The 24,792-nt window shown below is 39.7% G+C and overlaps 1 protein-coding gene across 9 annotated transcripts in view; it reads right to left on the bottom strand.

The window, feature by feature from the left end:
• HERC2 (HECT and RLD domain containing E3 ubiquitin protein ligase 2) overlaps positions 1-24,792 on the bottom strand; it is a 230,679-nt gene that overhangs the window by 130,902 nt on the left and 74,985 nt on the right. For 8 of the 9 annotated variants that reach the window (XM_033400202.2, XM_049712569.1, XM_004276886.4 and 5 more), the window contains 15 exons: positions 21,300-21,478; positions 16,841-17,025; positions 15,059-15,214; positions 14,170-14,355; positions 8,807-8,977; positions 8,314-8,417; positions 7,290-7,440; positions 4,733-4,947; positions 4,349-4,481; positions 4,122-4,249; positions 3,835-4,030; positions 1,445-1,572; positions 715-888; positions 502-638; positions 239-390 (listed from right to left, as the gene is read on the bottom strand). In XM_033400202.2, coding sequence (XP_033256093.2) covers positions 239-390; positions 502-638; positions 715-888; positions 1,445-1,572; positions 3,835-4,030; positions 4,122-4,249; positions 4,349-4,481; positions 4,733-4,947; positions 7,290-7,440; positions 8,314-8,417; positions 8,807-8,977; positions 14,170-14,355; positions 15,059-15,214; positions 16,841-17,025; positions 21,300-21,478 — 2,395 coding nt within the window. The remainder of the gene's footprint in view (positions 1-238; positions 391-501; positions 639-714; positions 889-1,444; positions 1,573-3,834; positions 4,031-4,121; positions 4,250-4,348; positions 4,482-4,732; positions 4,948-7,289; positions 7,441-8,313; positions 8,418-8,806; positions 8,978-14,169; positions 14,356-15,058; positions 15,215-16,840; positions 17,026-21,299; positions 21,479-24,792) is intronic. The other variant, XM_049712568.1, reaches the window with a different exon arrangement.

Below are 24,792 nucleotides of genomic sequence, written 5' to 3'. Positions count from 1 at the left end.
TACAAGATTGTATCTTCTGCCAAATTTTGAAAGTTTTGTTTAGAATTTGAGAAAACTTAAAGCAGCTTAGATTATCATTCTAATGCACAAAGTTATTAAAGTCTTCAAAGCAATAATAAGAATTTGCAAGTTTCCAGAATATATAATAAAGAGCCAAACTATGAAATAATGCTGATGTGATCATTGACATCAACAGCAATTTTAATACAGCCTTTTAACTGTCAGATTTTTAACTCACCAAGTTCTTTAAACTTGTTATTTGCATCCATCAAAACATTTCGAATATTCTGAACAGCCCAAGCATACAGCTTGCCAAAAGTTACTTCAAGCAGCATCCGATTAAAAGGTGGGATCAAATCAACATCCTTTAAACAATCAGTAAGGGGTTCCCTTTCAAACAAAGATGAAGAATTTTACTCAGAATACTGCCAGGCTTCAATAAAACAATGCTTTGTTGTCACAGCTTCCCTTAATTAAGAAAAAAATATTATAAAGTCTTACCCTATATCAATTCCCTCTGGAATAAGTCTTTGCCATCCACAGAACATAGCATACTGCACAGACGGAAGTAAGAAATTTTTGGCTGCCAGTTTTAAAATTGTATCTATCCCTTCCAGGCGAACCTCTGCTCTCTCCAACTGCAAAACATCAATGCATACCGTTAAGTGTTTATGTATTATCCAATACAGAGAAGAATGTTCTTAGCAAATTTACCTGTTTTAGTAGGCACTTTCTCATTTTTTCCACATCCACTGGCTCTTCTTTAAGGGCAAATTCAGCAATAGTACTGAGGAGTGCAGACTGAGGATACAGACCCTGAACATTCTGCTTCAACCATTTGTATTTGTGAACACCTGTAACTGTACTCAACAGTGGCTGCCATTTATCCTGACAAAGGAAAACCATTTTCACCATTAGTTAACCCTATTCATATTAACATGTGCTCTAAAACAATTACTTGAAGAAAATATAAATAAATGCCACTAGGTTTAAACTGGTAAAATATTTTAAATTTAGTAATTAATTTATGATAAAAACGACTACATCATAAATAGGCTTATAAGTGAATTTATAATCTGTATGCTTACATACTTTGGAATCAGCTAACCTGACATGCAAAGTTAAATTATCATCCATATTAATAGCTTCTGGAACAAAGGATACATTCAATGAATGAGTGAATAAATGAATGAAGAAAATGGTGAACAAATAATGATACAATATACTAATAAAGGTAAAAGGAAACACTTCTCCAGCTATCAATTTGACCAGGGCACCATAAGTCAAGTGCATTAAGCATCACTGGGGCACAGTTACTCATACTTTTAATAACCACCAAACTCTCTACTGTATATTCAAAAACAAAGCGACAATATTTGTGGATTCCCTTGCAGTATGTTGTGCTTCTACACAGCCAGTCTTAGAACCACACAAAATACTTCACCTTGGGTGATTTAACTGTAATGGGTCTTTTGTCCACATTTATAGGACTGTGAGGCAAGATGCAAGCTTCTTCACTCTCTCCGTTTCCAATTTTTTCTTCATCATCAGTAGAGTCTGGCTTCTTAGGAACTATGTTTAAAAACATCATTCATTATAACAATCATTAAATATGATTTTAAATTAAGAAATGTTTAAATTTGCATGAAGGTAAAGGATATATTTTATTCACAGAAACACATAAATATCATTGTCAAGTGCTCAAATTACAAAAGTAAAAACTATCATAATTATTCTCACATGACATCTAGTAATAACACTTTGCCACTCCATGTCAGGGATAGAAAGACAGTGACAGTGTTACGATGGAGGGAAGCCCTAAAGAAGGGGAAGCCCAGGGGTTGGCAAACTTTTTCATAAAGGGCCAGACAGTGAATATTTTAGCTTTTGCAAGCTATTTCAGTCTACTGCAAATACTCTACTGTTGCAGCATGAAAACTGGCAAACTTTATTTATGAATGCTGTCATTTAAACTTCATATAATCTTCACGAATCATAGTCTTCTTTTGAGTTTTTAAAAAATAATTTAAAAATGCAAAACCCAGCCTTAGCTCATGGGCGATACACAGCAAGTGGTAGGCTGCATTTGTCCCCAGACCCTAGTTTGCCCACCCTGGACTAGTGCATTGGTTCTGTCACCAGTGTGCAACTGAATCAATTAGATGCCTCTGACTACGTTAGTCTTTTTAATCAGAGAAATTTCTATTGAATTTGCAATGTGATATGTGGTGTTGCTTCCGTACTTTTGGTCCTCTTCAAGGTTTTCAGTCTCATTCTTCTCAATATATAATATAAATAACCAGCAACACAATAATAAACATAGGCAATAAAACATTAACACAGCAGGTATGGGCTGCTCAAACCCTGCAAATTCCCAAAGAAAGGCCTGTCCCGTCAGCACTGGCTCTTCACCAGTTCCTGCGAACGGAGCTCTGAAACCTTGGTATGTTCTGCCTGAGAAGAGTGTGTCTGAGGCACAGGACCACCTTTACCGGTGTAACCAGACAGCTTGTGACTTACGGCAACTGCCTGTGTCTACTCTGGATGGAGTCTGGGCAGCTGAGAGCAATCACGCAGGCCCCACATGGCCATGTGACTGACTCCCAACAACAACCCTGGACACCAAGGTTCAGGTGAGCATCCCTGACTGACAGTCCTTCACACGTGTCACATGTCACTGCTGAGAGAACCAAGCACGACCCTGTGTGATTCACTGGAGGGAACACTGGAAGCTCGGACCCGGTTTCCTTTGGAATTCCCTCCATGCACCTCTCCTTTTGCTAATTTTTATCTGTACCCTTTCACAGTAGTAACTAAGAGTATAATAGTTCTTCTGAGTCCTGTGGAGCCCTACCAGTAAATCATCAAACTTAGCACAGCACCAGCAATATTAATTATTTCTATGTTACAATTAAGTATATAAACCCACAACATCAAGAAATTTTAAGCGGTGACAGTGTGAGCTCAGAGACCAGGGAGGCAATGGCCACACGGGGATGGGGCCACCCTCCCTCACACTGAGATGGCAGTCTCTGAGTTTCCTGGCTACCTGGGTTAAAGGGATCTCAGAAGTGTTCCTGCCATATCTCCTGATTCAGAGCATCTCCAGGATCCAGATAAGCTGTGGTTTAAGCTCAGGAACAATCAATTCAGGATGGCGTCTACAATAAGTTAGTCTTTCATGGCATTGTTTGTAATGTCCATCTAAAACTCAGTAATTAATATTGCTTAATAAGCTAATCTGGGAATAAATCAATATAATTCATAAGAATATAATCAGATATTTTGGTAGACTTGCTTATAACCACAAGTGACCAAATTAGAAAGTATGTATTTTCACTCAAAGTTTGGTTAATACAAAAACTCTTTTCCATATCGCTACACAGTTGCTTCCTGAAAATATCAGTAACTCTTTTGTTTCCTTTTATAACAATCTTCCATGTTTCAGAATACTCAATATTGCCAAAGAAAAACATTTCTTCACAAGAATGGCAAGATTTACTGAAAGATTAAACGTTCCCATATATCTCATTACCAGGACAAGTGATTAAAAAAACACTTCCTTTTCCCCATCAATTTAATAAAGTTTACAGTATTTTCAGCATCAATTTACTAGTTACCAAATGATAACACACTCAATCCCAAAGTTGCATCATCATCTGATATCTTGGAAAAATAAGCAGGATTTGTACACTTAACCCTAAATACACATAACAAACATTATGGCACTTGTGAAAATGCTACAATAGGTGAGCAGCAGCCCACAGCCTCACTGCAACCACAGACACCTATACGGGGACACACTCTGAAAGAATCCTCCTTTTACCTTCTTACCTCTCTTCTTCCTTCGTTCTCGAATTATCTTCTGAGCTATCCTCCTCCAACGGGGCAAAGAACTTAACAGTTTAAACTTGGACATTATAGAGAGGTCATTACAAACTGCAGGTCTCAGTTCATTAAAGAGGAACCTCAAACGTTCAATGACTGGGGCACAGACCTCCTTGTAAGAACGGCCCTGTTCTTGATGTGTCTACAAAGTTAAATATGAAAGAACAACTTAACAACAAATACTTGGCCAACTGTCCAGAAGCACAGAAGGAAGAAAATCGAAATCTATTTACCTTAATGAGTGAGCATTTTGCTTGGTAGACAACTCTACAAACATCCACCACTGATTTAGGCAACGTTCTGTGCTTTACTTGCTCAATACCAAGTGTACCTGCATAAACTAAAGATAATGCCACGTGACCTGTAAAAGATATTTAAAAGAAAGGGCAGGGTAGAAATGAATGTGTACTACATGTCAGTTGAAAGATCTACAGTACAGCTACAATATTGAGCATCATACCTAAATCTTCATGTTTTAAGAGGCAGCATAACAGCAAGCGGCCAACCTCCTCCACAGGATGCTCAGGAGGAAAGGTGATGGGTGTGGTCAAGTGGCACTGCCTACAGTACCTTTCTATCTGACACAGAAAGTCCTGCAACAGAAACAGCTGGAGGTAACTTCAGAGCCAACCTCACAACATCGTCAAGAATTCTAAACTAAGTGCCGTAGCTTCTAAAACCTCACCGGACATTGAACTGAACCAGCCTCTTACCTCAAAACCAGCCCTCCAAATAATATGTAAACAAAGTCTGTGCTAAGCTAACCAAAGTCTGTGCTAAGGTGTTCACAAGTCAAAGTCCTAAGGTAAACAAAGGACGCTGAGTGTGGGAAGGCCTCACTCACCTTCACGTTGTGGTCTTGAATGTTATTGTCAGCAATGGCTTGCAGGAATGCCTGGGAATGGTCACCCAGCGCCCGTCTGTGGGAGTAGAGCCGGGACTTGCTGGCTGGAGTGCCCCCTGGAGAGCTACAGTGGTCCTCATCTTTCTCCTCATTGTAGCTGTAGTGGATCTGGCTAGTCTGCAGGCCTCCAGAGAAGATGGATGACTGAAGCCACTCTAGAGAGTGCACATGCAAACGTTAAAAAGAAACCTGAGTGCACTGTTCAGAAATAAATACTGAAAAAAAAAAAAAAAAAAAAAGATAGAAAACTAAGTACTTCATTTAGGAGGTGAAATTCAGGATCATTCATATGAAAGTCACATCTAACATATTTACATAGATTGGTTTATAATTCCTATATCTATGTGAAAAAAAGTAACACTTTCTGGTTACTCAACACATCTTAAGCATGGTATCAGAACCCAATATAATTGTTCCAGATACCTGCTCAAACATGGAGCTGTCCAGTTCCACAGAAACCATGTGAAGACTAGAGCTATGCCTTCTAACAGGGAAAAGAGCGCTGAGGCACCACTTACACAAGTAATCACCGATTTCAACTGGGATAACCACAGGCTACAAGTACTACAGGGGGAACGACCGTGCAGCAACAAGCCCCCGACTATTCGGGGGGACGGTAAGGAATTTGCTGTAATCTGGATGAAGACCAAGACGCTGAGCATCCAGCAGGAGAACAGCATGTGTGAAGGGTTCCATGAAGAAAAACATGCTCAGGGCAGCACGTCTCCCTAGAGCATTAATCAATTAATAATAATAAGAGACTACTGAACATACAACACAAGATCGTTAAGTAAGGGATGGATACGTGGAAACCTGAGATCCAGTAGGCTATAAAGGAGACCTGTGTCGAGGCACAGGTCAGACCCCATAAGAACATGCCACCCATCAGTGCAAATAGGGATACTCATTGTAACTGCTATGAGTGAGATTCACCAAAGAATAATCGGTTTTTACATAACTACAGATTTTTTTTCAATAACTGTGCTATCAAAATATTCCTCCAAAACCCAAACAATCAAATCTGGGATGCACTCAATGTCCTTTTACTGGAAATTTCGATTTTAGAGCATTCAGGAGCATTCATCAAAGTGCCACATTAATTCTTCTAAAACACAAATGTGATCAGACCCTCCCTGAACCTCTCCATTTAGAACTCCCTCGTCTCTTTTTTTAAAAAAAATTTATTTTTTGTGGTTTTTTTTTTTAATTTTTGGCTGCACTGGGTCTTCATTGCTGCATGGGCTTTCTCTAGTTGCAGCGAGCGGGGGCTACTCTTCGTTGCGGTGCATGGGCTTCTCATTGCAGTGGCTTCTCCTGTTGCAGAGCATGGGATCTAGGTGTGCGGGCTTCAGTAGTTACAGCACTCGGTCTCAGCAGTTGTGGCTTGCGGGCTCTAGAGCGCAGGCTCAGTAGTTGTGGCACATGGGCTTAGTTGCTCTGCGGCATGTGGGATCTTCCTGGACCAGGGCTCGAACCCGTGTTCCCCGCATTGGCAGGCGGATTCTTAACCACTGTGCCACCAGGGAAGTCCCCTACAGGTCTTCAGAGGAAGAAAAGTCCACTGTCTTCGAGGCTCTGCAGACAGCAGAGCGCCCAGCACACACACCAAGGGTGTGCTCCAGAAGGCAGACTGAGCAGGCACCATGATCATCCCTGCCCACTAGCCTTCTCCCCCGACCCTACACATACACAAGCAGCTCGAAGCTGACTTTCTCAACGATGTCCTCACACACCCAGTCTGCTGGGGCTCCAATTTCAGGATGGCTCCACCTCCATGAAGTCTTTCCCTCCACCCCATCCCCACTTCCCAAACCACTTACAAATGTCTCCATTTTATCCTCTAACACCATCCAACCTGACCTGCTTACCATGTCTGGCTCATCATCACACAGGAAGCACCTGAGGGCAGAGGTGCACCTAATTCTACACCTACTACACCCATGTTAGAGACTAACATGGTAATTCACATGAGAAATTACTCGATAGATACTTGTTGGATAGTCAGTGAAAGACAGATGGAGAAATGCAAAAATATGTGAAGAGATATTTAAACCTATCATATGGAATAGGGAGAAAATGTAATACTTTAGGTGGTTACAAAGGCTGCCATCCCAAAATGTATTGGATTTGAGTCTGGTAAAAACGCAATGCTCAAACAGAACAGCATTCCTCAGAGGAACAGCCAATCCACAACACGTGGATTTCTAGGCACACAGGGAGATGTCAGTCAAGTTGAGCCGATCTGTTAGAGGATGCAGAAGTGAGACCACGCACAGGCCCAACATTCCTACATACCTGTTAGCTTCCTGTGCTGCCACAGATCGTGAGCACAAATGAAAGCCGCTCACAGCTATTTCTATTAACTGGTTTAGTCTCACTATCCTTATTTTTCCTCACCAATAACTGTGCTGATTCTTCCTGTTCTATTCTCAGTAGCACTTACAGCTCAGCTAAAATAACCTGCTAATCTGTTAGCAGAAAACAAAATTTTTCTTACTGGCGCATTCGACCTCAACTGGAGATAGCGGTGTGCTCATAGCTAAATAGGAAGCGTGTAACCCAAGGAGTAGGCCCAGATTTCTTTCAGTGTCTATAAGAGGTGAAGACAGACTTCCCAAATCCGGTATGGTAACAATTTCTTGGTCAGGCTGCAAAAGACAAATTTCAATATTAGTATGATGAGATTAGTAGTATGAGAAAACAGCGTTAATTAACATTAAACCAAGACCAACAGCTTTAACCTTAAACAAGACATACTGCCATAATAAAGACTATATCCTATAATAGTGAGATCAGGCTGCTACCAAAATAACAGAAGATATAAAGCAGACAGTATATGCATAAGTCTGGTAGAAAATCCAAAGCAAGGATAAACCACTTGGCTAGAAAATTCCTTAGGGAATCAAATAGAAGTTGGAAAAGAAAAGGATCTAATGAAAATAATCTTAAATGTTGCCAGCCACATGACAATTTATAAACAAAGTTAATTTTTCCCTTCATAAAATGCTGCAAACATTACCCTTGAGGCATAACTTAATAAATTTTATTACCTCTGTATCCATATCTGGAAAGCCAATCCCAATATATGAATCCCAATGCTAATGAATATATAGAATGGACATATTTCTATTCTAAAAAATTATGCTACTAAATAGTTCCTCCCCAAAAATATATATCTCAAGATGGTAAGTCCTTCCAAATTTCTACATAGGATTACAATAAAATCATAAAGACAAAAAGTTAACCTCTTTTTTTTTTTTGTGGAACAAGGTCTACGTTTCTTACAAATTAACAATTTTAAAATAATTTTTCAAGGCTAATACATCATAAACTACATGAATAAATGTAAATTGATTTATGAAAAAACATCTCTAAAAGATCTTTGTGTTTATCACTTAATAATGACCCCCTCCCCCAAAAGATCCAACCAGCAATATTTCAGGGTAAAAACCACTTCTCAGAAATATCCAGAGAGGTTCTCCACTAAAGTCCACCTTGGTGCTCACTGCACACAGCCTCACCTCCAGATACTGGCCAACACAGAAGGCATGCATTGATTCCCGTGTGTCTTCAAACTGCAAAGCAGCTTCCAAAGCTACCACTGGGTCTTCCCCTACAAACTGAGCTGAAACATAACAAACAAAAGCAACATGACTTCAGTACAGTTTGCCTAGGCATTTATAGTAGAAATGGCAAGTAGGAAATAGATTAGGCAGGTTAACTCCAAAGTGAGGGTTACCAAAGTAATGTGATCTCTCATCCTCTGCCAGGGCTGTCTGGGTCAACTCAGAACTTGGAACAAGTTCCAACAAGTGTTGGAACAAAAAATGCATAATGATAAGAAATTTTGCATATGTGCCTGAATTTGCTGTGATAGGACAGACCCCAAAGTCACTGACAGATTGAAATGTATGGGTGCTGGAGCAGTACTAAATTGATTATTTTAAACCAAACGCTCTGCTTAAAATAACACATCTGAAACTACTAACCATGAAGTAAAAAGCGAGGCCTTACCAAGAATACTATTTCCTGTTAATGACTGCGTCTGGAAGTCCTTTATATCATACACTTTCCCATCAATCACAGTCCAGAAGCCTCCATCTTTATTATGGTTCTCCAAATCAGCTTTGCGTATAAGCGTCACTTCCTCATTATTTCTACAGTTCTGACCTGTAAAAAATGACTCTGTGTATACAGAAACCAAAATCAATGAATCAATAGATCAATAGATAACATGACTAGTACAAACTGTGTGAAAGAACTACAAGGTGAAATAGACAAATCCACAAACACAATGAGAAATTAACATACCTCTTCCTATAACTGTCACCACAAACAAAAATTCAGCAAGGATACAGAATGATTTAAAAACAAAAACACCACATGAACAGCATGAATAGCAAGTCTGGCCATATACCAAGCATTAGAGCAAATCTCAAAAGATTTCAAATAAGTCAAGTTACACAGCAGGGACACTGACTACAATGCAGTTAAGTTAGAAATAGGTAACGGAATTCCCCGGGGGCCCAGTGGTTAGGACTCCACGCTTTCACTGCCAAGGGCCTAGGTTCAATCTCGCAAGCCGTGTGGTACCGCCAAAAATAAATAAATAAGTAAATAAACAAACAAACGAATGAATAGCAGAAACAGGTAACAAAAAATAAATTAAAACCTCTACATATTTGAAAATTATAAAATATATTTCATAAATTCCCAGAAAAAAATGACTACGGAAATCAGACAACTGAAATGAACAATAATGAAAATACTACAAATCAACACTTGTGACATACAGCTAAATGTATGTTTGAGGGCATTTCTACCTTTAAATGTATATATTAGGAAAAAAGAAAAGCTAAAAAGTTAACAAACATAAAATCAATAAAATTCAATGAGTTCATAATGATACTCAAAAAAAAAAAGAAAACCTCATGGGTCACCTTTGGAAGCATTAGGACTCCAACTTAATATTACAAAAAATGGTTAATGAGGGGTGGGGTGGTAGTGAATCAAGCCAGGATCACATCCTCCCTGTGCAAACTGTATCTTATGCTACCAAAGAGCTGAGGGCAAGGTTGCTGGGGGACTGCACAGAGGACACGTTATACATGAACTCCCTGGTCCATGTGAACAGAAGTGAAGGTGGGGCCGCCCACCATCACAGGCCTCTGAGCCGATGAAACAAAAAGCGCACACACTCTGACCCATCAAAACTGAATCCGAATCTCATTAAGCCTATACATAGTATCAGCAGTTTACAGAAAATGTAACTGACAGAAGATGTTAAGATTTGAAGAAGAAAATGCAATCAACCAAGTTCAGAAAATGTGAAATTCTCCAGAACAAATGTCCTACTTCTTTGAAAAATAAACAGTATGACAAAAGAGAGGGAGAGGAGAGCCTGGAAATAGCTGTTGGGGAAAAAGAGACTCAAATACGTATCACCCAACTGCAACGTACAGAACTTGTTTAGATCCTGACTCAAAATAACCACTAATAAAAAGATTAATCAATCACTGTTAATCTTAGGAAAATGAGATTGTGGTTTTATTCTCCCAAAAAAGTTCTTATCATCTTCTTATCAGGTGAAGTGTATGAAAATGTTTTAAAGACAGAAATATGCTTTAAAATAATACAATCAATCAATCAGATAGAAAGTGTAGGAATGCTTCGGGAATGTGAGTTGGTTTTTTTTGGCCACACCACGCAGCATGTGGGATCTTAGTTCCCAATGGGGAATGGAACCCGTGCCCCCTGCATGGAAGCTCAGAGTCCTAACCACTGAAATGCCAGGAAAGTCCCCAGGATTGTGAATACTTTTTATTCTACATTCATTTTATTATTCTCTCTTTTATCTCTGTTAGAAAACTTTCAAAATAAACATATTATAAAAACATCAGTATGCTAACAATTATCATTTCTCAGAAAGTTAGAAAAATGTCAGATTAAACCCTAAGAAAGAAGAAAAATAAAGAAAGAAAGAACAGTGTGGTATCAGCATAATGACAGACATTTGGATCAACAGAATAGAGAGCCCAGAAATAAATCCTCACAATATATAGTCAAATGATTTTTTTGACAAGGGTGGCAAGACCATTCAATGGGGAAAAAAGGACAGTCTTTAGAAATAAATGGTGCTGGGAAAACTGAATATTCAATTGCAAATGAATCAAGTTGGACCCCTACCTTTCACCATACACAAAAATTAACTCAAAATAGATTAAAGTCCTAAACATAAGAGCTAAAACTATAAAACAGAAAACTCTTGGACTTCCCTGGCAGTCCAGTGGTTGAGACTCTGAATTTCCAAGGCAAGGGGCGCGGGTTTGATCCGTGGTCGGGGAACTAAGATCCCACATGCTGAACGGCGCAGTCAAAAAAAAAAAAAACGTGTGTGTGTGTGTGTGTGTGTGTGTGTGTGTGTGTGTGTGTGTGTGTGTGTGTGTGTGTGTGTGTGTGTGTGTGTCTTAGAAGAAAACATAGGAGGAAAGCTTAATGACACTGGATTTGGCAATGATATTTTTAGACAAAACACCAAATGCACAGGCAAACTTCATCCAAAAAAAAATCAAAGTACACTATCAACAGAATGAAAAAGCAACCCACAGAATGAGAGAAAATATTTGCAAATCATATATATCCAGAATACATAAGAAACTCCTACAACTCTACAATAACAACAAAAAAATCTGGCTCAAAAGTAGGAAAAAGAGGGATTCCCCGGTGGTCCAGTGGTTAGGACTCTGCCCTTCCACTGCAGGGGGCACGGGTTCAATCCCTGGTCAGGGAACTAAGATCACACAGGATGGCAAAAAAACAAAAGTTGGAAAAAGACTTGAAAAGACATTTCTCCAAAGATATGCACATAGTCAACAGGCACATAAACAGATGCACAACACCACTAATCATTAGGGAAAACCAAATCAAAACTACAATGTAATACCACTTCATCCAAACAGGATGGCTATTATTTAAAAAACAGACAAGTGTTGGCAAAGAGGTGGAGAAATTAGAACCCTTCCTTGTGCATTGCCTGCGGGAATATAAAATGGTACAGCTACTGTGGAAAACAGTATGGCAATTCCTTAAGAAATTAAACATGGAATTATCATATGATTCAGCAATCCCACTTTTGGCTATATACCCAAAAGAAGTGAAAGCAGGGACTCAGACATCTACACAGTCATATTCACAGCAGCGTTAGTCACAACAGCCAAAAGGTGAAAACAGTCAAGTATCCATCAACAGATGAATGGATGAAAAAGGTGTGGTTTGTATATGTGTGTGTATACACACACACACACATATATACACCATATATACATATATATATACCAAATATATGTGATGGAATACTACTCAGCCATAAAAAAGAATGAAATTTTGCCATTTGTGACAACATGGATGGAAAAAAACTGTAGAATCATCAAGAGTTGCAGAAAAAGTATTTGATGAAACTTAATATCCATTCACGGGACTTCCCTGGTGGCACAGTGGTTAAGAATCCACCTGCCAATGCAGGGGACACGGATTCAATCCCTGGTGCAGGAAGATCCCACATGCCAGGGAGCAACTAAGCCCATGTGCCACAACTACTGAGTCTGCGCTCTAAAGCCCACGAGCCACAACTACTGAGCCCACGTGCTGCAACTACCGAAGTCCGCACACCTAGAGCCCATTCTCCACAACAAGAGAAGCCACCGCAATGAGAAGCCCGCGCACCACAACGAAGAGTAGTCCCTCCTCGCCGCAACTAGAGAAAGCCCACGCACAGCAACAAAGACTCAACACAGCCGAAAATAAATAAATAAAATATAAATAAATAATTTTAAAAATCCATTCACCATTAAAGACTCATCACAAAGCAGAAACAGAAGGAAACAAACTTAATATTTTAAGGTATCTACAAAGAAAGTCCTACAGCAAACATCATACTTCATGTGTGAACTCTGGGAAGTTTTCCCTCTGCTCTTAGGAACAAGACAAGGATGCCCAGTATCACCATTTCTATCCCACAGTGCACTAGAAGTGCCAGCAAGTGCAATATTTCCGGGGCAAAGCTCTGTGCTCAGAAGCAGACACGGGCAGAGTCACCTGATTCAGACAAAAGTGGCACTCTAGAGGAGAGACCACAACGGTTCTTTCACCCAAGCGTGCTGCCACAACAATCCTACGGACAAAATGCATATGGAAAAAAATGGCATGCGATCTCTTGGCACAGAGGAGGGACAGGGAGAACTCCCACACTTTGTAGAGATGAGGCACAATCACTGTGGAAACCTGGCATTCTGTACTAAAACACGCCTTACAAACCACCAAGCAAAAGACATGAGGATGTTTAAACAACTAAGTTGTTATGGGGAACATGTCTATCTGATAAAATGATCAAGAGAAGCAGGGGAGCGGCAAGCACACAAGCCCAGAGAGGGGAATCTTTCAGGGAGACAGAGACAGTGTTTGGGAGGGTCCTGCTTAATGAACAGCTTCCCCTGTGATCAGTCCCAAAGCTGCTTTCGGTACTTTCGTGTACATGTTATACTTCACAATAAAAAAAGGTTTTACAATGAGTATGTTTGAACTGCTGATCAAGTTATATGCCTTCAACCATACACAGTAAACAGACAAAAGTCACAAATGACCATTTAAGTTCACAACAGTAGATGAATCGCGTTGAAAATATTAGCTATACTAAAAAATAAAAAATTATGCTCAATATCCTAAGGTCAGTTATTTTCCTCAGGACAACTGTTACTTTTCGTTTTAAGCTCCTATGTTATAGAAATGACAATCTACAATGGCATAAGAAAAGGCCTACCTTGCTTGAGCTTTCCTATAAAATGCAAGTTGAACCACAACTTCAATTAATTCTGTGAGTTCAGGAAGTCATAATACTTAGATTCAAAAGCATCAAAATTCAAAACTTTGAGAAGACAAGTTTCATTCCAATTTGGTAAGCACTCGAGACAGTACGGATGGGAAGTGCTCAGCTGACTATGGGAACTCCATAACTCATGTCACATAACACCAATGAGTTTAAGAAAGTCCTCCCATATTAATGTCTGCCTCCAAAGTGGGACCATATCTAACCACCTCAACAGTATCTTCTGGAGACAATTTCCAAGAAAGGGTTTTCCAGAATGTTCTAAAATAATCCAATTTGGGATGTAACAACCATTTCTAACAGAAAAATTTTCCTTAAATATAACCCAAATCTGTTCTGATTTGGATTATCTTTGTTTTCCATTTACACTACCATCAGTGAAAATGGCAATAACTGGTCTTCCTTTGTTAAATAGTCTTTCAAATGAAAAGGCAAGAACAGAATAGACTAGGACAAAACTTTCCTCAGTGAAAGTCTTTAAGTTAAGATGCCATACCCATGATGCCGGGCCAGGCTAACTCTTCATGGTCGTCCCTTTCCTTTCCTGGTGCCAGGTGGTTGAACCGATCCAGATGTTCTAACAGGCCACCCAGCAGAGGGACAGCTCCAGCCTCCTGCATGAGACCAGCATTTTTACTGAGCAGAAGCACTACAGAAACTACTAGTTCTGGAAGGAGAATACCTACATTTAAAAAGAAAAAAAAAAAGGCATAAGATTTAAACAAAAGTGTTCATCCTATTAAAACCATTCTGTAAGCTTGTGCTATGTTTAAATTCTGATAAATCACAAAATAAGGAATGCTCGTCCTTTAGCATATTTCTACAGGATTATTTTATCTTTCATTCTGAAAGAAACAAATATAGGTATCAAACAGAAGCCTCTGAGTTATAAGAATACTTTTCAAAAACACTGTGTTTCAACACAAAAGTATTAACTAGGGTCTTTTATTGAGAAAACTAAGTGTTTGCCACTAAGCTTATTATCAGAAAAAAGGCACTCAATACTCTGTCACAGAATTAACTTGAAAAAATATTAAGCAATATAGGAATTTATTAAGGTCCTAAAAGGGGCAACTAATTCTTATGCTGCTGAAATAAAATTAGACAATTACCATTAACCTCATTATTGAAGTGTTAATAATGGTGGTATGACTCTAAATCACCAATTATATGTATCACTGTATGTGATACAGTGACGTGACTCCCACACCAGGTTGCTCAACCACAGAACTGTCAGTAACTAAAAAAAACGAAAGGAGAAAGGGCTACAGGACTAGAAGATGTATGGGGTAAAGGCATGCAGGTTTACCACAAAATGATAAATTTTAAATCTCATCAATCTCGGAAAAAGATACATGCCCACATTTAGGAAACAAGGTAAGTACCAGTGAAGTCCCCTTCCACAATGCAGGCCACCTCTGCAAAGTGCCTCCAGCTAGTGGAAGCAATGCTGGCTGCCACGGGCAGTATATCTCCAATGTGTGTGCACAAAAGGGCTGTATACTTCTTCAGCAAGGAACCAACCCCCATTAGTTCAGGACCTGAAGGGAAGATTTAGACAATTTCATTTGCACTATTAAAATTTACTTTGTAAATAAACTTCATCGTTCCACTAGTCTACTCTCATCTATACATATTTTACCTATAATAATTTTCTCAAACAGGAGCGGTTAATCTTACTTATTTAGTCCTTGGCTCCTTTTATATCACATAATTTGAGAAACTGAATTTGGATATACTGATTTTTATACACTGCACTATATAGTATCTAAAAACTTCAAGTAAAAATACTAAAGTCATAACTTAGAGTTCTAAAACCTTATATCCAATATACATGTTTTCTAAGTCCAAGACTTAATGCCTGAAAATTACTCCCAGTGAACAAAGTTAGGCATTTTTCAATCTTATAAAAATCTTCAACTTTTCGGAGCTTTCCTGGCGGTCCTGTGGTTAAGACTCCACAATCCCAATGCAGGGGGCCCTGGTTCGATCCCTGGTCAGGGAACTAGATCCCACACATGGCAGCGAAGATCCTGCGTGCTGCAACTAAGGCCCAGCACAGCCAAATAAATAAATATTAAAAAAAAAAAAAAAACTTCAACTTTTCCTCCTACATGGCTCTTAAAAGTTTTTTAGTTCTTGTAATTTTATGACATTGAGATGGTCACCTCTTTCAGACTGAAATGGTTCACCGATTTCAACCTGAAATTTTCCATCCTCTACAAGTGCCTAACGATTTTCAGGAAGTAACAAAATTGTTTTAGACTATACTGGCTATAAAAATATTAACAGGGCTTCCCTGGTGGCGGAGTAGTTGAGAGTCCGCCTGCCGATGCAGGGGACACGGGTTCGTGCCCTGGTCCGGGAAGATCCCACATGCCGCAAAGCGGCTGGGCCTGTGAGCCATGGCCGCTGAGCCTGCGCGTCCGGAGCCTGTGCTCCGCAACGGGAGAGGCCACAACAGAGAGAGGCCCGCATACCGCAAAAAAAAAAAAATTAACAAAAGTAGCAAACCTTTCCATCACTGACAGAGAAAACTACCTTATAAAGAGGCAGGCACTCCTTTTGGAGTTTGTGGAAAGTGCTCTACTCTACGTTGTACACAGGACTGAGCACTTATGTATCATCCTATTTTCATTCTCACAGGCACCCTCAAGTCTTCTTAACCTAACTCTGTAGGTGAGCAATCTACAGCCCCCAGGAGACTTAGTCCCGTGTCCAACAGCTAATAAACCAGAGCTATAACTGAGATTCAGTCTTCCTTCAACAATAATGCATTCCTCCTACTACACCCATCTAGCTTACCAGGGTGACATACAAACATTAGGTCACTATTTCGTCCCCACATTATGTCAATCTCTAACAGTCCACAACTAACCCGTTGAATAAGTCTGATAAATCTTCTGTAAGACTGACCTGAACATAAAGGATGCTATTTCTCATGTCTAAGGAATTTAAATGTTAACACAATGAAATAAAAAATATTGATGAGTCTAATATAGAAATATCTGTCCAAAAAAAGTGGATGCAAAATGAAATCCCCCAAAATTGGTGCATCTAACAGTATAAGAACTACACATCTGGGCCATGCAGAATAGGCATGTCAAGAAGCCTAAATAAAAAAGCCAAAATACACACAAGACACTTTAACATTTTAAGTAACTTACTAGAAATATCTGAAGTCTGACCAACATTTTCTCCTGGATAAAGTTTACTGATAAGTAAGCGCTGAAAACGCAGCAACAAATCCAATGAAGCAGATCTCTCATGACTATGTTGCTCAGAGTCTAGACATGATGATATCCGACGGGCAACATCTTTCAATCTGGCTACTGTCTGAGAAGCAATGTTTCTATGCAGGAGAAAGAGGATTGCAAAATTAAACAAGTTATGCTTGTTTTTAAAGGGGGAGAGGAGTTGTAAAAAAAAAAATCACAACATAAACAAAAATCAGAAATAAAGATCATACACCCAAGTGACCTGCAGCTGGCTTCCTTCCCCAAATGTGTGTCAGCTGTATCTGCAATAAGCACACCTCATTCAAAACTGAGCAGAGGCACACGGAAGACACAAGAGGTAGAATGATACCCTTTGCTTTATAGATGTGCTCCTAAGAGTTGCATGGAACAGTCCAAAATGATAGAAAAACCCTGTACAAACCTTTGGAAGGAAAAGTAACTTATTATTTTTTGTCCAAATCTGCATTTCAAATATAAATGTGACACTATCCTTAAAGACAAGACCCACTAGCATTTCTGCATCTGCCTCACAAGTGTGCCTTCAGACTTAATCAAGTAAACACCCGGGTGGGCCATGTGGGGGGATACCCAGGGCTCAGAAACTACAGGAAGGAAGACAAAGGGGGCACAAATAAAACAGGTCAGAGTAAGAGATGCTCAAAGAACACGGCAGCAAGGAAAGGAGCAGAGGATCCAATTCCAACTGCAGGATCCAACTTGAGCCATGAACCATCAGTAAGTAAATGGGGAGAAAAGGAAGTACAAATAGAAGAGTAGTAAGTGTTCTGTTTCCATGAGCAGAATGCAAAGGAACCTGGGCACAGAGGTCAAAACAAGGAAGGGGAGTGGACACAGTGGACACTGTAGGTGATGGAGTGCCAGGCTGCTGGCACTAGATTCTGCAATGCTGAGCCACCAGTTTTGAAAGGAAAGTGACATCCTGTTTGTGTCCAAGAAAGGTAACTAAAGTCAGTGAGAAAGCAGATTTTAGAGGGCACAGGGAACACCAGATAAGACCCTGCCACCCAGGGACAGTCTTGGCGCCAGGTGAACAAGGTCTGATCCGTGATACTGAAGACAGAAGGAAGGAAGTTAGTGAAATTAAAGAGCCGAAGCAGATGGGCTTCCCGGGTGGCGCAGTGGTTGAGAGTCCGCCTGCCGGTGCAGGGGATACGGGTTCGTGCCCCAGTCCGGGAGGATCCCACATGCCGTGGAGCGGCTGGGCCCATGAGCCATGGCTGCTGAGCCTGCGCGTCCAGAGCCTGTGCTCCGCAACGGGAGAGGCCACAGCAGTGAGAGGCCCGCGTACTGCAAAAAAAAAAAAAAAAGAGCCGAAGCAGAGCCTGGAACTTCTGTCAGTGTAGCTCCACCACAGCAGCCCCAACCCAGCCAGAAGGGTGAGAGCCAGCGGCTGACAGCTGGCACTGTCACTGGGGAGGCGAGTCTGGAGCCTCTGCACAACACCAGGCCACGGAAGAGGATTCTGCTCCACTTCTTTGATTTCTAACGTAACAGCAGGTTTGAGTAGAACCTCTGTCAATCGCACCAGCCCCCAGCGTTCATCCACTACAGCAGTGGAGTGAGGACAGGAGCAGAAGACACACATCAACTCACGTCCACAGAGTTGAGAAGAAAGAGCAGTAGGGACCCCTGGCTTGTGCTCAGCACTCCCAGCCACACAAAACCAGGTGGATGCTCAGGGCCTCACCTGTGGTCCACCTCACCTTTCTGCTCCACGACCTGATAACCTGACCTGATAACCATATCACAATAGAAGAAAAGGTCTGGAATCTGGGTTTTATGCCATACATGATGGAGCAAAAGACAGTAATAAAATACAATACAAATGTTAACTTATTTCCCTAATACAAAATTCAGAATCATAATCAAAGTGTGTAATTCTGATAGAGTTCATTAATTTAAACATCTTCACAGCTCTCTATTGCCAAATATAAATGGTTTTCTGTGGTTCTTTGCCAGCATAAGAGTTACTCTGAAATCTGTTTCATGGCTTACTTTTGGGAAGCTGCAGTTTCTCCAACCTGTATTCCAAAGAATAAAATATAGGAAATGTCTCCAAAATCTCCAAAATGTAACTCTTTAGACTATTTTTCAACAACTGCATCAGCCAAGAGGTATTTAGACTCCATACACTGAGTCTCCTTTAGTCACAGACACTTAAGGTAAGAAATAAATGTTAAAGTTTATCTCTGCAAGGGGAGGGGCACATCATCTATGCTTATGAAAGGACCCTGGAGCATAGGCATTCTGTTAGTGAGAGGGCTGTACATGCATTTTTCTTTTTCTGTTTTCCAAAAATTTTTAAGGTACTATTTACTCCATGTTTCAGTTTTTGTTTTGTATTTTCCAAACAGGTACATTTTCATTATAAATCTGCTGTGGAGCCAACTCCTCCCTGCATGCCAAAGGAACCAAAAGTAAAGAGGAAGGTTCAGAAGACAATGTGCGAGGATGGGCTAGAGAGCACTGTCCAACGGAAAAGTACTGCCAGGGAGTCACATGTGTACTTTAAAATGTCTACCAGTCACATAAATAAAGATAAAAAGAACATGTAAAATCAGTATTAATAATGTACTTATCCCCATATATTTAAAATATTATCATTTCAACATAAAACCAATAAGAAAAGGCATTGAGATATTTATATTAGTTTTTTGAAGACACAAAGTCTTCAAAAGCCACTGTGTATTTTGTACATACAGCACATCTCAATTCAGATAACTAAATTTTCACTGCAAATACTTGATCTGCACTTAAGTCTCATAAAAATGCAGAGCTGAAAAGGTAAATTCATATGGCCAAGTTATTCCAAACATAATTACAAGTTTTCTAATAGCTGAATCATGTCTAAGTTTTTTAATTTTAATTTTAATAAAAAATAAAAACTCAGTGTCTCAGCTACACTGGACACCCACAGGCAAATGTGGCAAATGATTGCCAGACTGAACAGCACAGGGGTAGGTAGGCTAAGATGGACAGGTCTCTACACACCAAGGGAACAAGTAGTCTGAACAAGCAGGAGAGCTGGCCCCTCATGGGAACAGTAACCTAAGACAGGACTGAGGTCAGAGAACCCAGCACTGGCTCTCTGCCAGTGACACCAGCGGGCCCAGACACAGCCTCCTCGGCAAAGGAAGGGGCGGTCAAGAACACGGAAAATCACATCTTGAGATACTGCTTTTGCTTTAAAACTTCTCCAGAGACCTTTACCTTTTCACTCCAAAACACTCAGTGTTCATTTTCTCACTTGACCCTCGATTAACTCTGCAAGATAAACACTGCTCTTGCTGCTACTGCCACAGTTACCATGCTGGGCAGGTGTCAGTGGCCAGCTTTAGACAAGCAGGCGCAACTGCAATTTTCTAGGAACAATTCCCAAGCTCTTGTCACTGCCACAGCTGCACTGACTTAATTCACTTTATTTCAGACTGTTATAGTGAAGATCAGAATGCGTGAATACTGACTTTAAAAATCATCACCACATTATAAAAAATAGGAAACAAGGGGTTTTTTATTAGCATTTACTAAAATATATGTCAGGAACTAGCTCTAAAACTTCCTCTTTTAAAAGCCCAGAAAATTCTGGTGTTTCCAGGTGTGAAGGGCAGGCCACCCCACGCCAGTACACCGCCCACCAATGCCCTGGACTTAGGTACCTAAGCCAACCCACCAGGCCCTCTTTCCTCTCTGTATAAACAATAAACCAGGAGCCGGGTTTACACAGAGCGGAGCTGTGTTACATAAAGGAGCAATAACTTTTCCTTGTCTAACAAATGCCTTTCAGAAACCACCCGGCTTTTTTGCTCTTTCTGAAGGACACTGCAACGCAGGCTGACATTCTTTAGCAAACAGTGACTGACTACTTCAGCCCTTATCAAGGTGAGTCTCTGCGTATATTCTGACTCTGACTGATTCTTACCTCCTTCTGATCAGTCCTTTGACAATAACGCTCACCATTCTTTTGCTTACTTCAGCTTTTGAAAGTTGTCTTAGAAACTAATAGATATAAATCTATGATATATAGAATGAGGCAAGGACACAACCAGTTTAAAAAAAACAATCTTACCACGATGATTTTCACTTGTATCTACCTGCTTACTAACGAGGCTAAGAACCTCATCCTAGGTTTATCACACACTCTAATTTTCTCTTGTGTGAAAACTTCTGGAATCTCCAGTTCTACTTCATACATTCTAACCTCTCCTCTCACCTACATTTAAGAATCTGCTCTAAAGTCTATCCTAGGTAATTTTCAAAGTACTTCATCAACAACTAAACACATTTTTGAGACCCTAGTACTCGATCTCACTATCTTAATATGAAAACCAATAATCCTCCTAATTAAAATATGTCTAATGCTATTTACCTAAGAAGCTGTTGTATAAGCTGAACCAGAGGCAAGCACTGTTTTCCAGAAGATTCATAGATTCCCGTATTAATAAGATCTTTATCCAGTGGAGTCCTACTTCTATGAAATGTCGAGGCATTCGCTTCCTGTTCATCAATTTCTTTTTCCTTCTGTGCTTCTTTTTTGGCTTCAATATCCTGTAATTCATGAAACAGAAACTGGTTACCGGTTATCTCAGTAGCAGGTATGAAGGCACCATGGGCTGAGCCCTGATCCCACAGCCTAGCTGTGTGCTGACTCACACACCTAGTGACAGTGGCCCACACCCACCCACTGGAAATCACGCCACTCAGTTGCTCAGTTTCTAAACAGACGATTTGTCCTACAAACCCCGTGTCCAGGCTGCCAGTGCTAGTGGTCTCCAGCGTCCTTCTGTGAAGTTCCTAAAACCTTTACCCCTGCTTCTGGCTCTCACAACACCCAATGTGATCACCTAGGCAGAGTCTACCTGCTTTGTAAACATGAAGCAATAACCTACAGAATGGGAGGATACATTACCAAATCTTGTATCTGATATAAGACATACAAATACAGAAAGAATTCTGACAACTCAACAATTAAAAGATAAATGACCCAATTTTAAAATAAACAAAAAATCTGAACAGACACATCTTCAAAGAAGATATACAAATGGCTAATGAACACATGAAAAGATGCTCAACTTCATTAGTCATCAGGGAAATTCACATCTCCTAGGACAGTATAATAAAAAAGATGAACAGTAGCAAGCATTTGCAAAGATACAGAGAAACTGGAACTGTCATACATTGCTACTGGGAATGTAAAATGGTACAGCCACTTAAGAAAACAGTCTGACTATACCTCGAAACATTAAACATAGAGTTACCGTAAAACTCAGCAACTCCACTCCAAGGCATACGCCCATAAGAAATAAAAACGTATGTCCACACAAAAACCTATGCACAGATGTTTACAACAGCATTATTCATAGTAACTTAAAAGAGAGAACAACCTAAATTTCCATCAGCTGATGAATTAAACAAAATGTGCTGTATCCATACAACAGAATATTGTTTAGCGATTTTAAAAAATTAAGTACGACATGAATGATACAACTTGGCTGAACTTTGAAAACACTATGTTAAGTGGAAAGCACCAGACACAAAAGGCCACATACTGTACAAATCCACTTATATGAAATGTCCAGAACAGGGACATCTTTAGAAACAGCAAGTAGATTAGCGGTTGTCAACGGCTGGGAGGAGTGGGGGATGCGGAGTGACTGTTAAGGGGCACAGGGTTTCTTTTTGGAGTGAAAGTGTTCTGAAATTAGATAGTGGTGATGGTGGTTGCACAACTCTGTGAATATACAAAAAAAAAAAAATCACTAAATCATACACTTTAAGAGACTGAATTTTACAGTAGATGAATTAGATCTCAATAATGTTATTATTTTAAAAAACTTTTAAAGGAGGTATCTTTTGCCAGTCAAATGCAACCAATATTCCTGAGGACCTATTATACACTAAGCATTGTTCTAGTAATCAAATTTACTGTGAAAAAGCACAAAAGTTCTTTCCTACTGGGCTTTATTTTCTAATGGCAAAAGCCAGAACAAGTCTAAACACAAAGTCTTCCCCATTCTGAGGGGTATGGGGACAAGGACCATGTCTAAGGGGCTAGACTGGAACTGTGCCACCTACTCTTCAGAATAAGAAGGACACAGACCAGACAGCTTGAAAATGTGCGTGCTTTTGACCCAATTTCATTTCTAGAACTTCTTCCTAATAATCATTCTTATACCCAATGACTTATAATCTTCAAGAATGTAATTAAAAATTATTTATAATAGTAAAACTATCTAAAACCTAAATGGTCAACAATAGGAAATTGTTTTAAAAAAAAAAAAAGTGATTCCCTTTCCATATGACAGACTTCCCCAAAGCAACAGAACAAATGGGCATCGCAGAATATTCAACACAGAAGACATGGCAACCTTATGAGTGGAAAAGATACAAACCACTGAGACCAGTTGTGGCATCATAATTAGTATTGTTAGTAAACATTTGCATTTTTGAAAGCCTGGAAGACCATACATGAAAAACATTAACAATGGTTATTCCTAAATGATGAGGGTTTTTCTGTTTATGCCTTTCTGTAGCTTCAAAACATTTTTGTTTTAAAACAAATGGCCTTTTGGCTATTTTTTCAGACATCTTAATTATTGTCATAGGGATCACAATCTGCATACTCTATAGCCCACCTCTCCCTCTCAAGGTACCACTCTCCAGCAGGACGCAAAGAATAAACATATGCTAACTAAATTAACACGTTCTAAAAATACTGCTTGGGGGGACTTCCCTGGCAGTCCAGTGGCTAAGACTCCGCGCTTCCACTGCAGGGGGGCGCGGGATGGATCCCTGGTTGGGGAACTGAGGTCCCGCATGCTGCACGGTGCAGCCAAAAAATGTTTCAAAGTAATAAAAATAAATATAAAAAATAAAAATACTGCTTGGGTCTGGCCCACATGTGAACTGCCTCTGCCTGTTCGCTGTCATTGCTCCCATCAGGTGAACTATTACACTGAGCCACACAGAGCACAGGAAGAAAAGGAAGAGGTTTGGAGTCAGCAAACCTGTCATTCACTAGTCATGACACCTTAGCAAATCGCTAAACTTCTGTGGTATCTATGTCCACGCTTATAAAATGGAATTTTAAGACAACTTTTTCCACTCAATGTGAAAAACAATTCACATTTCCTGGCAAGAAAAGAAAGATTTACACATAGGAAAACTTTCTCTGTCCTTTGGCCTCCTCTCTGCCCCCTACGGTACATTGTTTACCTGCATTATGCATCGATCAGCCTTCCCTATCAGCAAAAATACCTGCTCAACCATAAACAGCAACATTCTCCTAGCATCAACAAGACAACACCCTCAAAGAAAACCCTCCTTCTTCCTCTTGTAAGAGGCCATGATGATGCTTAGATCTGGATTGTGTAAACTGTCAATAACACATCATTTAACGTACAGCCCTCTGTCTCAAAAAACTTACATAACTGAGCCTTGACTTGTAAGGAACGCAATAATTCTCAGACCTTTCTGAGATTCTGTTCCTGGGTTATAATCCTCAATTTGGCTTGAATAAAATTTTCTATCTCTTTCTTAGATCGACTGATTAATTTTTTGTCAACATCAACATGGCTCACAAGGTTAAAAAAAAATGAAAGGAAACTACACAGCATAGTATCTGGAAAATAACAAGGTACACAAAGAATGATACTTGCAACTAAAATCATTACATTTATGATTTCCTCTAATTTTTTTCAATTTAATCAAAGTAGGTATATTTTCAAAAACATTTTTAATACACTCACTTCATCCAATTTTATCAGTGTAAGTTTTTAAATTGAAAACTATTATGACAATGAAAGCAACAAAAGAAGCTATGAATGGCCAATAAGCACATACAAATTAACACCCCACCCTAC

The sequence above is a fragment of the Orcinus orca genome, chromosome 7, assembly GCF_937001465.1.
Source record: "Orcinus orca chromosome 7, mOrcOrc1.1, whole genome shotgun sequence".
Taxonomy (NCBI): domain Eukaryota; kingdom Metazoa; phylum Chordata; class Mammalia; order Artiodactyla; family Delphinidae; genus Orcinus; species Orcinus orca.
The sequence above is the reverse complement of the archived record's forward strand: the minus strand, read 5'-3'. Positions and strand labels throughout refer to the sequence as shown.